Raw genomic sequence first — 13,071 nt, 5'->3', positions numbered from 1 at the left:
TTAACTTATATGTGATGTTGGGCAAGTAACAGACTGTTAGAGCCTCAAATTCCTTATTTAAAAAAATAGAGACCATAATGCTTAACTCAAATAGTGATGATTGACTACAACAGTAAAAGTTAACCTGCTTAGCCTAGAATATGGGTTCAATAAATGTTAGCTAGTAGTAGTAGTAGTCATCATCATCATCATTGTTGCTGTTGTCTCCTTAAACTTACGTTAATTTACCTCATGACTGAAACTAGGAATGTTTTTATGACTCAGCAAAGTGACTGGGAAATGCTTTTTTAGATGAGCAATCCATCTTAAGATCTAATCTGAAATTGAGGTAAAAGGAAATTCTGTACATAATCACTGTGGTAGATTACTTGCAAAGACGGCCACAATAATTTCTTCCATCCCTACATATACACCTCTTTGCAATGTGACTTTGCTACTCCTCCATAAGGATGTAGAATTTATTTTCCCATCTCTTATGTTGGAGCTGGCCATGTGACTTGCTTTGACAAAAGAATGCAGCAGAAATTACATTGTGCAACTTTGAAGTTTAGGCTTCAAGAGCCCTTGCATCTTCGACTCATGCTCTCTTGGAAGACAGATGCTATATAAAGAAGTCTGGAATACCCTGCTGGAGATACATGCCCCAACCAAAGGCCACCACCAGCATCTGGACATGTGAATGAAGATAACTAGGCCACTCAGTCCTGGTCAAGCCTGCAGCAGATTACTGCATTCACATAAATGAACCCAGGCAAGGCCAGCAGAAGGACCACCCAGCCAAACTCAGCCCAAATTGCTGACTCACAGAACTGTGAGTAAATAAATGGCTGTTATCTTAAGTCAGTAAGTTTTTGAGTGGTTTATTACACAGCAACAGAAATGTACAACAATTACCATGTTTGAATCATTTTTCTTTTTTTTTTTTTTTTTTTTTTTTTTTGTGGTACGCGGGCCTCTCACTGTTGTGGCCTCTCCCGTTGCGGAGCACAGGCTCCGGATGCGCAGGCTCAGCAGCCATGGCTCACGGGCTCAGCCGCTCCGCGGCATATGGGATCCTCCCAGACCGGGGCACGAACCCGTATCCCCTGCATCGGCAGGCGGACTCTCAACCACTGCGCCACCAGGGAGGCCCTGAATCATTTTTCAAATTATTAATATTTATTAAATGAGTACCATAAGCAAGGCATCAGGCTAGGTGCAGAAAGTGAGCCAAAATATGTAAAGTTTGGCCACTGTCTTGAAATGAGTTTATAATCTATATCAGGGGGTGATAAAGTATTTAAACAACAATAACACAAGACAATATATTAGAGGACCCATAGAGTAACACAACCATATTGTTGTAAGAATTAAAAAATTGGATCATTTCTGCTGGAGGTGATAAGGGAAGGATTTATCAAGAAGATAATATTAGAGTTAAGCCTTGAAGGATTTTGACAGTAGAGTAGGAGGAAAAGAAATTCTAAGGGAAAGAAAAATGACCTGAGGATAACTGTGGTCTTGGTAAAGAGCAAAGAGTGCTCAGAAACTTGCCAATACTTTTTGTTGGATTATAGTATATATGTAGATGTGGGAGAACAATTCTTCAACAAATATCAAGTCGCAACTTCATTCCAGGCACTGCCTACTACTACATTATTATGTATTGATGATAGATGTGGAAGCTGAACTACAGATGTGAAGGCCAAGTCACTAGTCCAAGTTCACAGAAAGTGGGGGAGCAGAGGTTTGAATGCAACCAGTCGGACTCTAGAGCCACTCTACTACTAGGCAGAGTCTTGGCTAAGTTAAAAAGTTAGTTACTTAAGGAAAAACAAAAAGGCTGGCACCAAACTAAATACCCATTTAACAGTTGCAGTGAAAACGAATCAACAAGGAGGAAATTCAAATACTTAATATTGAGCAGAAAAATCAAATTAAGAAGAATAAATGCAGGGACTTCTCTGGTGGCGCAGTGGTTAAGAATCTGCCTCGCAATGCAGGGGACACGGGTTCGAGCCCTGGTCCGGGAAGATCCCACATGCCGTGGGGCAACTAAGCCCATGCGCCACAACTACTGAGCCTGTGCCCTAGAGTCCACGAGCCACAACTACTGAGCCCATGTGCTGCAACTACTGAAGCCTGCGTGCCTAGAGCCCATGCTCTGCAACAAGAGAAGCCACCATAATGAGAAGCCTGTGCGCAGCAGCGAAGACCCAACACAGCCAAAATAAATAAATAAATTAATTAATTAATTAATTTTAAAAAAAGAAGAATACATGCAGTATGATTATATTTGTGTAAGGTAAAAACCAGGCAACTATACAGCATATTTACATATGTTTATGTATACACAAAACTAAAATGAAAAGAAAAAAAATGATGAGTACAAAATTCAGGATAAATTTCCTGGAGGTCCAGTGGTTAAGACTCTGCACTTCCACTGCAAGGGTCACAGGCTCGATCCCTGGTCGGGGAACTAAGATCCCACAGGCCACGGGGGCGGGGCGGGGCGGGGCGGGGCGGGGCGGGGCGGGGGGTGGGTGTTGGCCATAGAAAAAAAAACAAAAACCAAAATTCAGGATAGTGGCTTCCTCTAGAGGGGGAGAAAAGAGTTCGAGATTAGGGAGGGGCTCACAGAGTGCTTCAAGGAACTGCTTACATTAGTTTTTCTTAAAATAGATGCTGTTTATTTTATTATTTTTCTTTAAATTATATATATGTTATACAGTTGTTCCTTAGATTCTTGGGGGTGTGGTGTAGGTTCCAGGAACCACCCCCCCAATACCAAAAGCCAGGATGCTCAAGGCTGTTACATAAAATGACATCGTTTTTGCATATAACCTACTCACATCCTACCATACACCTGAAATTATCTCTAGATTACTTACCACACCTAATACAATGCTATGTAAATAGTTGCAGGCCATGTGGCAAATTCAAGTTTTGCTTTTTGGAACTTTCTGGAATTTTTTTCCAAATATTTTCCATCTGCTGTTGGTTGAATTCGGATGCAGAACAACAGATACAGAGGGTCCATTGTATACATCTTGTTTACATGATATATGTATAAATCTAATAGATTTCACACAACAAAAAGTACCACAGGGTTCAAAAGAGGGAAGTTAGGAATTGAAATGAATCAGATGTGAAAGAGAGAAAGCACTTCAGAATGAGGAAATGGCCGAGCCACAGAGGCAGGAAAAGGGGTGGGGAACAGTAAAAGGGAAACAGGGAGTAAGTCATTTTTGCAATAGCCTACATTTGTAGGGGAGTAGTGGTGGGGAAAAGCTAGATAAAGTTGTGGCCAGAAGGTGGAGAGTCTTGGAAGCACTTGTAAACCTCACACTGTAAACAATGGGGTCTTTACTTCAATTAGTATTCCTTAGTTTGGGGCAACAAGAAACAATTACGGCTATTCCAAGTAAAAAGAGAAAGAGAAGAGAGAAAAAAAGATAGGGAGATAGATAGTAGGAGAGAGAAAAAGAGAGAAGGAGGGAAGGAGAAACAGAAGCAGAAAAATAGAGAAATAGACTGAATAGTTTTGGGATAGGTTATCAAGTAAGTGACCAGTCCAGGAACCTGGTAGTTCTGCGGATCTCAATGAAATAAACTGATAGCGCAGCTCTTTAGAACACTCAATTCTTACTACCTTCTACCCCAGTGCGTTTCCATCCAAGATTCCAGTTTCTAGGAGAGTATGGTTAACCTAGTGCTTCCACCTCTGTGATCTGGGAAGCAGGGTTCTGTGCTTGCAGCTCATGAGAATACAGGAAGCGAAGTCGAGTAGAATTAAAAAAAAAAAAAAAAAAAAGGCCCAGTCTGAAATGCTCAGGAGGTATGGGATTACTGAACAAAACCTAAGGATTCCCTTATTCAAACATTAATTCTTCAGACTAGACATGTCAACACGTACTAATTTAATAATTAAATCTCTGGAACTGATGATTCCATCACAATGAGCTAACAGTTTCGTTTTTGGTGACCTTAAGTTTTTGTACGCCTCTACAACTGCTATCCTCTCATAATAATTACTAGATTGGGACCCATTACTTCTGTGATGGAACTCAGATCAACCATCCTTTGCGGAAGACTGGCAGAAAATGCTGAAAGAAATATAAGAAAACTATGACACCGTAAGACGGCCCTGAGAACTAGCCGAGCGACCCCAAGCTGCAGCGGTCCCTCCAGTGAGTTGATAGCCTAAGCTCCCTGCTAAAGAGCTCCCAGGGTCAGCGAAGTCGACTGAGCGACCGGTCCCTATGGCAGACGTAGGCCGAACTGCACACTGGGAAATGTAGTTCCGCGGGGAAGGGACGGAGTGGCGGGAGCCGCACACGCGCAGTAAGAGCTCAGGGCAACAAAGACGGCGGCGTGCGCGCACGCGCCTGAGAAAGACTCGGGAGGGCGTGCGCGTACGCGTGCGCGCCCGGCCGCGGTTCTGAGCTACCAAGCGGCTGAGAGGACAGAGAGGGAGGGGCAGGAGCTACCGACCGCAGGAGGAGGAGAAGGGGTTGTGCTCCTGGCCGAGCAAGGAGAAAGGGGCGGGGCTGGAGAGCAGCGCGCCGGGGTGCCGAGCTCCTGGGACCGGCGGGCGCGTGAGGGTCTGTGGCCCTTGCCGTCCCAGTGGCCGCCGCCGTCGCTTGGCTGCCGTCGGTCTGCGGGAGGCGGGTTATGGCGGCGGCGGCAGTGGGAGCTGTGAATGAATTCTCCGGGTGGAAGAGGGAAGAAGAAAGGCTCCGGCGGCCCCAGCAGCCCGGTGCCTCCCAGGCCTCCGCCCCACTGCCTGGCCCCCTCCCGCCCCGCCCCCAGGCCGGCCCCTTCGCCCCAATCGCCGCATAAGCGGAACCTGTACTACTTCTCCTACCCGCTGTTCGTAGGCTTCGCGCTGCTGCGTTTGGTCGCTTTCCACCTGGGGCTCCTCTTCGTGTGGCTCTGCCAGCGCCTCTCCCGCGCCCTCATGGCCGCCAAGAGGAGCTCCGGGGCCGCGCCGGCGCCGGCCTCGGCCTCGCCCCCGGCGCCAGTGCCAGGTGGGGAGGCCGAGCGCGTCCGAGCCTTCCACAAGCAGGCCTTCGAGTACATCTCCGTTGCTCTGCGCATCGATGAGGACGAGAAAGGTAACTGGGGGCCTGGGGGGAGGGGGCGGCGGCGCCGGGAAGAAAGCGGTGGGGTCGCCGAGGGAGGGCAACACCTGCGTCCCTTTCCTGCGGGAGCCGGTTGGTGCTCCCCCGTAATTGATCTGTCCGGTGAGACTGCTTCCTCGGGTTAGACCCTCGTCCTCCACGATTCTCAGTTAAACACCTCTCTCCTCTCAGGCACCCTAGCCGGTGACTTTGTTTCAGACACTAGCCTACACCTACACTTCTGCATGACCCAAGTCCCTTATGAGACACCCAGACGTGCTGGTGACAGTGACAGTTGTCCTAGAGTGACCACACAGATCCTTTCTAGCGCTGTAAACAGTGAGTGGCTTCCTCTGAGCCAGGTTTTCCAAAAGGTTTTGATATCGAAGAAGCTGTGCCTTGTTATAGGCTTTTAGTGAAAGCAGAGTACTGTAGTGTCAGAAAAAAAGAACAAATGGTGACTCAGTTTTGAAAGGAACAGCTGCATATGATTACAGCTGAATTTGCACTGTTTTAAAAGTTTCATAACAGTCATTTTTATCAATGTAATGACTTCTAAGTATTTTTCAATAAAGTTCTATTTTAGTATAAAACTTTTGCTCCTGGTTAATTTGATCTCATCTAAGTAAGTGTTCCAAGGTAACCTCTACATTTTTAAATTGAAATATTGAGTGAGGACTTCCCTGGTGGGGCAGTGGTTAAGAATCCGCCTGCCAACGCAGGGGACACGGGTTTGATCCCTGGTCCGGGAAGATCCAAACATGCCGTGGAGCCACTAAGCCCATGCACCACAACTACTGAGCCTGCGCTCTAGAGCCTGCAAGCCACAACTACTGAAGCCTGCGCACCTAGGGCCGGTGCTCCACAACAAAAGAAGCCACTGCAATGAGAAGGCCGCACTCGTGGCAATGAAGAAGACTCAATGCGGCCAAAAATAAATAAATAAATAAATTTTAAAGAAATTGAGTGAATAGGATTAATTTATAATACCATTTTACAATAAAATTTAAAGATTTCTATTTCTGAATGAAAGCAAGGGTACTACATCCTTCAGGTTTCTTTTAAGCTAACGTTTTTTAGTCTTTCTATAGGCTAGGCACTGTATGCTTTTAGCTTTGCATGTGTTATCTGTTTAGTCCTCACAATTACCCTGCGAGGTGAAGGTACTGTTAGTATCAGCATTTTACAGATGAACAAACTGAGGTTCAAAAGATTAAAGCAGGTCATTCCAAACCTATGCTAATTGCTAATGCCAAATTTTTTATGGAGTTAGAAGGAGTCTTATAGCATTTTGAAAATCCCTCCTTTCGTCCCAACTCCAGTATGCTGAGATCTTCTTTTCCCTCTAACTACTCATTTTTATTGTCCATTAGTTTAAAAAAAAAAAAAAGCAATCTGCAGTTCATTTGTAGTGTCTCCACTACCAACTCCAGAAACTGTTCTAGAATGTCAGTTTTGTTGAAACTTATTTCCTTTGTGAGGCCTTGGACTGAGAAGTAGGATATAAGGAAGGAGGCAGGTATTCATGGGTTTTGGACAGAGTGGAGGTTAAGAACGTTGAAGAAAGGAGGCGTGGGGCTTCCCTGGTGGTGCAGTGGTTAAGAATCCACCTGCCAATTCTAGGGACATGGGTTCAATCCCTGGCCTGGGAAGATCCCACAGGCTGCGGAGCAACTAAGCCCATGCGCCACAACTACTGAGCCTGCGCTCTAGAGCCCATGCTCTGCAACAAGAGAAGCCACGACAATGAGAAGCCTGCGCACCACAACGAAGAGTAGCCCCCACTTGCCTCAACTAGAGAACGCCCATGGGCAGCAGCAAAGACCTAATACAGCCAAAAATAAAAACAAATAAATAAATAAATTTATTTTTTTTAAAGCACATTTAAGAAAAGAATACCATGTGTTTGGGGAGGGAAGTTTTTAATCTCTTCATTCTTTTTTTTAAATATATATTTAAAATATTTATTCATTTTTGTCTGCGTTGGGTCTTTGTTGCTGCGTGTGGGCTTTTTCTAGTTGTGGCAAGCAGGGGCTGCTCTTCGTTGAGGGGCACAGCTTCTTGTTGCAGTGGCTTCTCTTGTTGCGGAGCACAGCCTCTAGGCGTGTGGGCTTCAGTAGTTTTGGCTTGCAGGCTCAGTAGTTGTGGTGCACGGGCTTAGTTGCTCCACGGTATGTGGGATCTTCCCGGACCAGGGCTCAAACCCGTGTCCCTGGCATTGGCAGGTGGATTCTTAACCACTGCGCCACCAGGGAACTCCCTGTTGCTTCATGTTTTATCTCTAAGGAGCATCCACGATCTCCTAGGGAGGATGAAGAAGCATACCATTATCCCTTCCTAGAGAAGCACTGTTTTATTGCACTGTTTTATTGTAATAGAGTCCTTTGAAGTTTACTAATCTAGGTCAAAAGTTGTTTTAGAATAGAGGGAATATATTTAAGGGTAGATCAATTCCAGTAAATACAAAGAAATTTTGTTAACACTGGGTGATGGGAGTTGGGAGGTAGCATAAGAGGTCAAGGAAAACTTAGGTATTAAAAAAAAAGGATCCTGGACTCTTAGATTTAAAGAGAAATCAGTTCCATGTGAGGGGTAGGTAATGGAAGTGGAATTCAGACCTTGGGTTTCATGCTGGTGACTTATCTTTGGGTATCGCATATATACGTCTATTATATTTAATTCCTCTTAAAATATTTAAGTGTAAATATTTTCAGCAATCTCTGTACCACATATTTCACTCTCAGCTGATAATGTTTCTATTCAAAGGTTTTGCTTTATTTATACAGTTAGTTTATAAAGTGGACAGCAGAACAGGCAATAACTCTAGTTTGAGTTCTACAACTGATGCATTATATGACAAATTAGTTCGAACTGAAACAAATTAGTTATATTAATTTTCCTTTGACAGTGAAGTAAAACTGAGTTTACATTGTCGTGGTTCTCTTCTATCTCAAATTTTTCCTTTAGCATATTGAAAATGTTTTTACTTTACCTTTAATTCAGTGGTTGCCAGAGTTCACATTTGAAGTTTATTTGCCTCTCAGCCATCCTTGACAATACAGAACTTAATTTCAGAAGAATTTTATTCTCCCTCTTTCCTACTGCATCAAAATATATACGAACAAATTGAAATGAATTGGATAGTGTTCAAAGGTTTCCTAACTCTGTAGTTAGCCCCTAAACCATTAAGGGGCTAGTAATGTCGTGCAATCCCTTTCCGTTAAAAACTTGACCTAGCTTCTAAATATACTGAAAGCCACTTTATTTCATCAGGTGAAGTGGGCTATTTCAGACTGTAGTGATATTAGTTAATTGACACATTTGGTGCCTTCAAATAATAAAGGCCAAATTAAATCTTATTTTAACAAGGTAATACATAAATGTGGTTTATAAGGTGGCTGTTTATTTTGAATTTTATTCTTTTTTATGGCATACTCAACTTTGACACTGAACTTTCATAAAGGCCTAAATTTATCTGAAACCAAGCTATTTTTAAAAAAAATAAATTTATTTTTGTCTCCGTGTGGGCTTTCTCTAGTTGCGGCAAGTGGGGGCTACTCTTTGTTGCGGTGCGCAGGCTTCTCATTGCGGTGCCTTCTCTTGTTGCAGAGCACGGGCTCTAGGTGCGCGGGCTTCAGTAGGTGTGGCACATGGGCTCAGTAGTTGTGGCTTGTGGGCTCTAGAGCACAGGCTCAGTAGTTGTGGCGCAGAGGCTTAGTTGCTCCACGCCGTGTGGGATCTTCCCGGACCAGGGCTCGAACCCGTGTCCCCTGCATTGGGAGGCAGATTCTTAACCACTGCGCCACCAGGGAAGCCCCTGTTTGTTTTATATGAAGCAGGTTCTCTGTTTTGTAATTCCAAGGGCCCCTTGGAATACTTGGGGGAGAAGAGAAGGTTGTAATAGTGGTTCTTTGGATTAACCAGAACGTGACCTAACGTGCCTTGGGTGGCTCCTGCTGGTAGACAAGCCTGGGGTCTCCTGAGTAATACAGTGGTGCAGGTTCTTCAGGTGTGGCTCAGTACCTCAAGTGTGTAGGACTTGACAGACAGTAAGGGCCCAATGTATTGTATGAAAGAGAGAGAGCCAGTTTCTCAGGATAAGATAGGGCTGCAGCATCTGGCATCAAGGATAGATGTTATCTAAATAAAATCCTTTTTTATTTATTCCTAGTCAGTTTATATTTAAAACGGAAGGTTTTTTAAAAAATTAGTTACCATGTACTATAATTTCATATAATCCAATGTAGTACTTTATTTAAAACACACAAAATACTTGCTTATCCACATCTATTTTCAGAAGGTGAAGCTAGAGATTAGATATCAGAAGTATCAGATTTGGTATACTTTCTTTTATTCCTAAAAACTACTAGATAACATTTTGAAAGGATTGATTTCAGACAATTTTCTTGTGCCTGATTTCTGCTTTAAATGATTAGAACAAGGAAAGAATTATTCTGATGGATGGACATTCTGATAATATCATACTTTTCCCAGAGAATAACATTATTTTTTATTAAATAAACAATAAACACTTTATATTTCTCTTCAAGAATATTTAGTGGCATTTGCACTAAAGAGACAAAAAGGCAGCCACTTTTATGAACTTCATTCCTTGTTCTGTTTTTAGCTGATTTTTATTGCAGTTTATATTCTTCCTAATACAGAATACAGTTGAACCGTATAAAACTCACCTGGTAACTAGATTCCTAAGATTATTGTTAGTCATCCTGATGACAATTAAGGGGTAGTCAGTAAATGGATATTAAATTATTGAAGAAGGATCTTCCCTAACCCTTCCTGCCTCTTTTCCACTATCTTATTCTCTGTGCTCTACCCAGTAGTAGTTGGATTTTTCAATTATGGCAAAGTGTAGATTCTCTACTTTTCTACTCATTTTCCACTCTCTTGACCTGTATAAGATCAGTGAAGGTATTAATCAGTGAGCTAGCCTTTTTTTCTCTTGCTTTGTGAATTATTAACAAATGCTCATGCTAGACATCCTATAGAATAAAACATCTTTGAACACACTCACATCTCAGTGGTTCGTTCTGGTAGTGAGGAAAGAAAAATGTCAAAATCCACAATTTTCTTGGGACTAGTAAGTGTTTTACAGCTATATAGGTATAGCTAGACATGTTATACTTATTCACATATCTTTCTGTTCTTTTGCAGATATTTTATGCTGCAGTAGAGAGGGAGAGAATTAGTTGTTGTTCTTAAGTGGATTTTGTCAGTTCCTTTCAGTGAGCTTTCACTAGAACACCCATCTATGGCTGAACAAGTGGGATTTATTACTTATTGTAACCAAGAGAACACACACCATGGAGAACCATGGTGTATCTCAGGAAAAGGCTAAAAAGAACTTACAGAATTTGGGCTTGTATTAGGTGATTTTAAGGAGGATTTAAGGAAGCAGAGTTTTGCTCTGGACTGGATGTTTTCAGGAATTGGGGATAATTCTCTGATTAAGTATCTTAAATCTAACCCAGAAAGAGAGAAGACTAGAGTGAGGATGAAGCTGCAATTGGTTAAGAAGCAGTCATTAGCCCGAAGAGGGGGATGTTTGGTGTTTCATGGCTTGGCCAGTGTTCACATTTTGTCTGTGTTAGGCATGATTGTAGAGTGGTCTCATTTTTGTCTTCATCCATCATGATCATAGAGTGACCTTGTCTGATGTTGTTGTTCTGTGGAATTGTTTATACTCAGTAGAACACCAAGGCTTAGTTGTAATGTCAGGTCATTTCCTTGTTACACCAAGGCTTAGTTGACGGTACCAACTCCTGGATGTCAGGGGCTGCTTTTCTTTATCTCAGGTTTGAGAGTCTAATTTTATCCTTTTTAAATTGCAGTGCCTCTTATCTAAATTGACATTTGAATTCTGGCTCCACAGGATCTTGGGCAAGTTACTTATTACACTGAGATAATGTTTGTAAAGTACTTAGTGTCTGCACATAGTAGGTCCTCAGAAAATGGGAACTATTGTTATTTATTTATTTATTTTACAAACTTTTAAAATTTTTATTTATTTAATTTACTTATTTTTGGCTGTGCTGGGTCTTCGTTGCTGTGCACGGGCTTTCTCTAGTTGTGGCGAGTGGGGGCTACTCTTCGTTGCGGTGCACGGGCTTCTCACTGCGGTGGCTTCTTGTTGTGGAGCACGGGCTGTAGACGCATGGGCTTCAGTAGTTGTGGCACGAGAGCTGAGTGGTTTTGGCTCATGGGCTCTAGAGCACAGGCTCAGTAGTTGTGGTGCACGGGCTTAGTTGCTCCACAGCATGTGGGATCTTCCCGGACCAGGGCTCGAACCTATGTCCCCTGCATTGGCAGGCGGATTCTTTTTTTTTTTTTTTTTAAGATGATGGGGGTAGGAGTTTATTTATTTATTTATTTATTTTTGCTGTGTTGGGTCTTTGTTTCTGTGTGAGGGCTTTCTCTAGTTGTGGCAAGCGAGGGCCACTCTTCTTCGCGGTGCGTGGGCCTCCCACTATCGCGGCCTCTCTTGCTGCAGAGCACAGGCTCCAGACGTGCAGGCTCAGTAGTTGTGGCTCACGGGCCCAGTTGCTCCGTGGCACGTGGGATCCTCCCAGACCAGGGCTCGAACCCGTGTCCCCTGCATTAGCAGGCAGATTCTCAACCACTGCGCCACCAGGGAAGCCCTGGCAGGCAGATTCTTAACCACTGTGCCACCAGGGAAGCCCCGGAACTATTGTTATGAATTTTACAGTTCTTTTAAGGTTACAGCCTCTAGAGGTTATGTTACAACATTGTTAAACCTTGGTACCTAGTTTTTACTACTCTTTTTATGAAACAGCAGCAGTCTAAATGAGATTTGAAGAAGAAGGCGAATTATCTGAAGAGTGATATAAAAATATTTTTGCTAATTGTGACCCTTTGTTCAGAAAAAACAGATGGAAGTCTCCCCTTAGCGTCACTTAGTATCCTAGCTTTTTATTACAAAACAGATGAAATGATTTTTTATTCTCATGTATGTACTCATGTATGAATGCAAGCTCTTTTTTTTTTTTTTTTTTTTGGCGGTTTGCGGTCCTCTCACTGTTGCGGCCTCTCTCGTTGCGGAGCACAGGCTCCGGACACTCAGGCTCAGCGGCCATGGCTCACGGGCCCAGCCGCTCCGTGGCATGTGGGATCTTCCTGGCCAGGGGCATGAACCCGTGTCCCCTGCATCAGCAGGCGGACTCTCAACCACTGTGCCACCAGGGAAGCCCTGAATGCAAGCTCTTGATAGAGAATTGGAAAATACCAAAAATGCACAGAAGAAAATTAAAATTACCTACCATCCATAGTAAATTAAAAAAGACTTTTAAAGAAGATAAATTGATTGAAATTCTTAAGGTTTAAAGAAAGTGTCCAAAACTGTAATGATTCCTTTACATAGGATTCAAAACCTTTCCAATTAAATGGGAAAAAATAAATCTTCAGAAATAAACCTTGATGGTTGAACATGAAAGCAAATATGGCCTTTTTTTGCTGAATTAAAACAGAGTAGAAAGGATCCTTTCTGTGATAGTGAACTATGAGAGAATTAATCAGGGGGCTGTTAGTCTGATGCTTCATGGTCTCTGTGGTTTATTGTGGATTAGCACACATTAAAATCTACTGTAAAATTTTTAAAGATACCCGTTATTCCGCTAGTGTGACACTTGCAAGTTGCTAGCAAAAAATTGTGTAGGAAAATGGATGTACTTACTCCCTGGAGTTGTTTGTAGAATGATGCTTAAGAAGGACTAAATAGATAAGTTAAAAGCAGTGGGCTTTATGAGCTAAAATACAACAGTGCATACAGTTCTGGAGTAGAAGGATTTATATTTATTAACAAATTTACTAAGTATGATAAAGGTAATTTTTTACATACCTCTTTATTAAAGTATTATCCCATGCCCTGTTTCATTTGATCTTTGCCACAACTCACGAGGTAAAAGAAATGTCATCTTGTTTTTAGGTAAGGAGA

At 42.8% G+C, this 13,071-nt stretch overlaps 1 protein-coding gene across 4 annotated transcripts in view; it reads left to right on the top strand.

Annotated features, from left to right (window-relative positions):
* Positions 1–4,681: 4,681 nt before the first annotated feature.
* The window catches only part of SPAST (spastin), a gene marked incomplete at its 5' end in the record, with an annotated part of 54,015 nt that continues 45,625 nt past the window's right edge, over positions 4,682–13,071 (top strand). For all 4 annotated transcript variants that reach the window (XM_079720960.1, XM_079720958.1, XM_079720959.1 and 1 more), the window contains one exon: positions 4,682–5,096. In XM_079720960.1, coding sequence (XP_079577086.1) covers positions 4,682–5,096 — 415 coding nt within the window. The remainder of the gene's footprint in view (positions 5,097–13,071) is intronic.

The sequence above is a fragment of the Hyperoodon ampullatus genome, assembly GCF_949752795.1.
Source record: "Hyperoodon ampullatus genome assembly, chromosome: 15".
Lineage (NCBI taxonomy): Eukaryota > Metazoa > Chordata > Mammalia > Artiodactyla > Ziphiidae > Hyperoodon > Hyperoodon ampullatus.
Note: the sequence above shows the minus strand (reverse complement) of the source record. Positions and strands in the feature narration are given on the sequence as shown.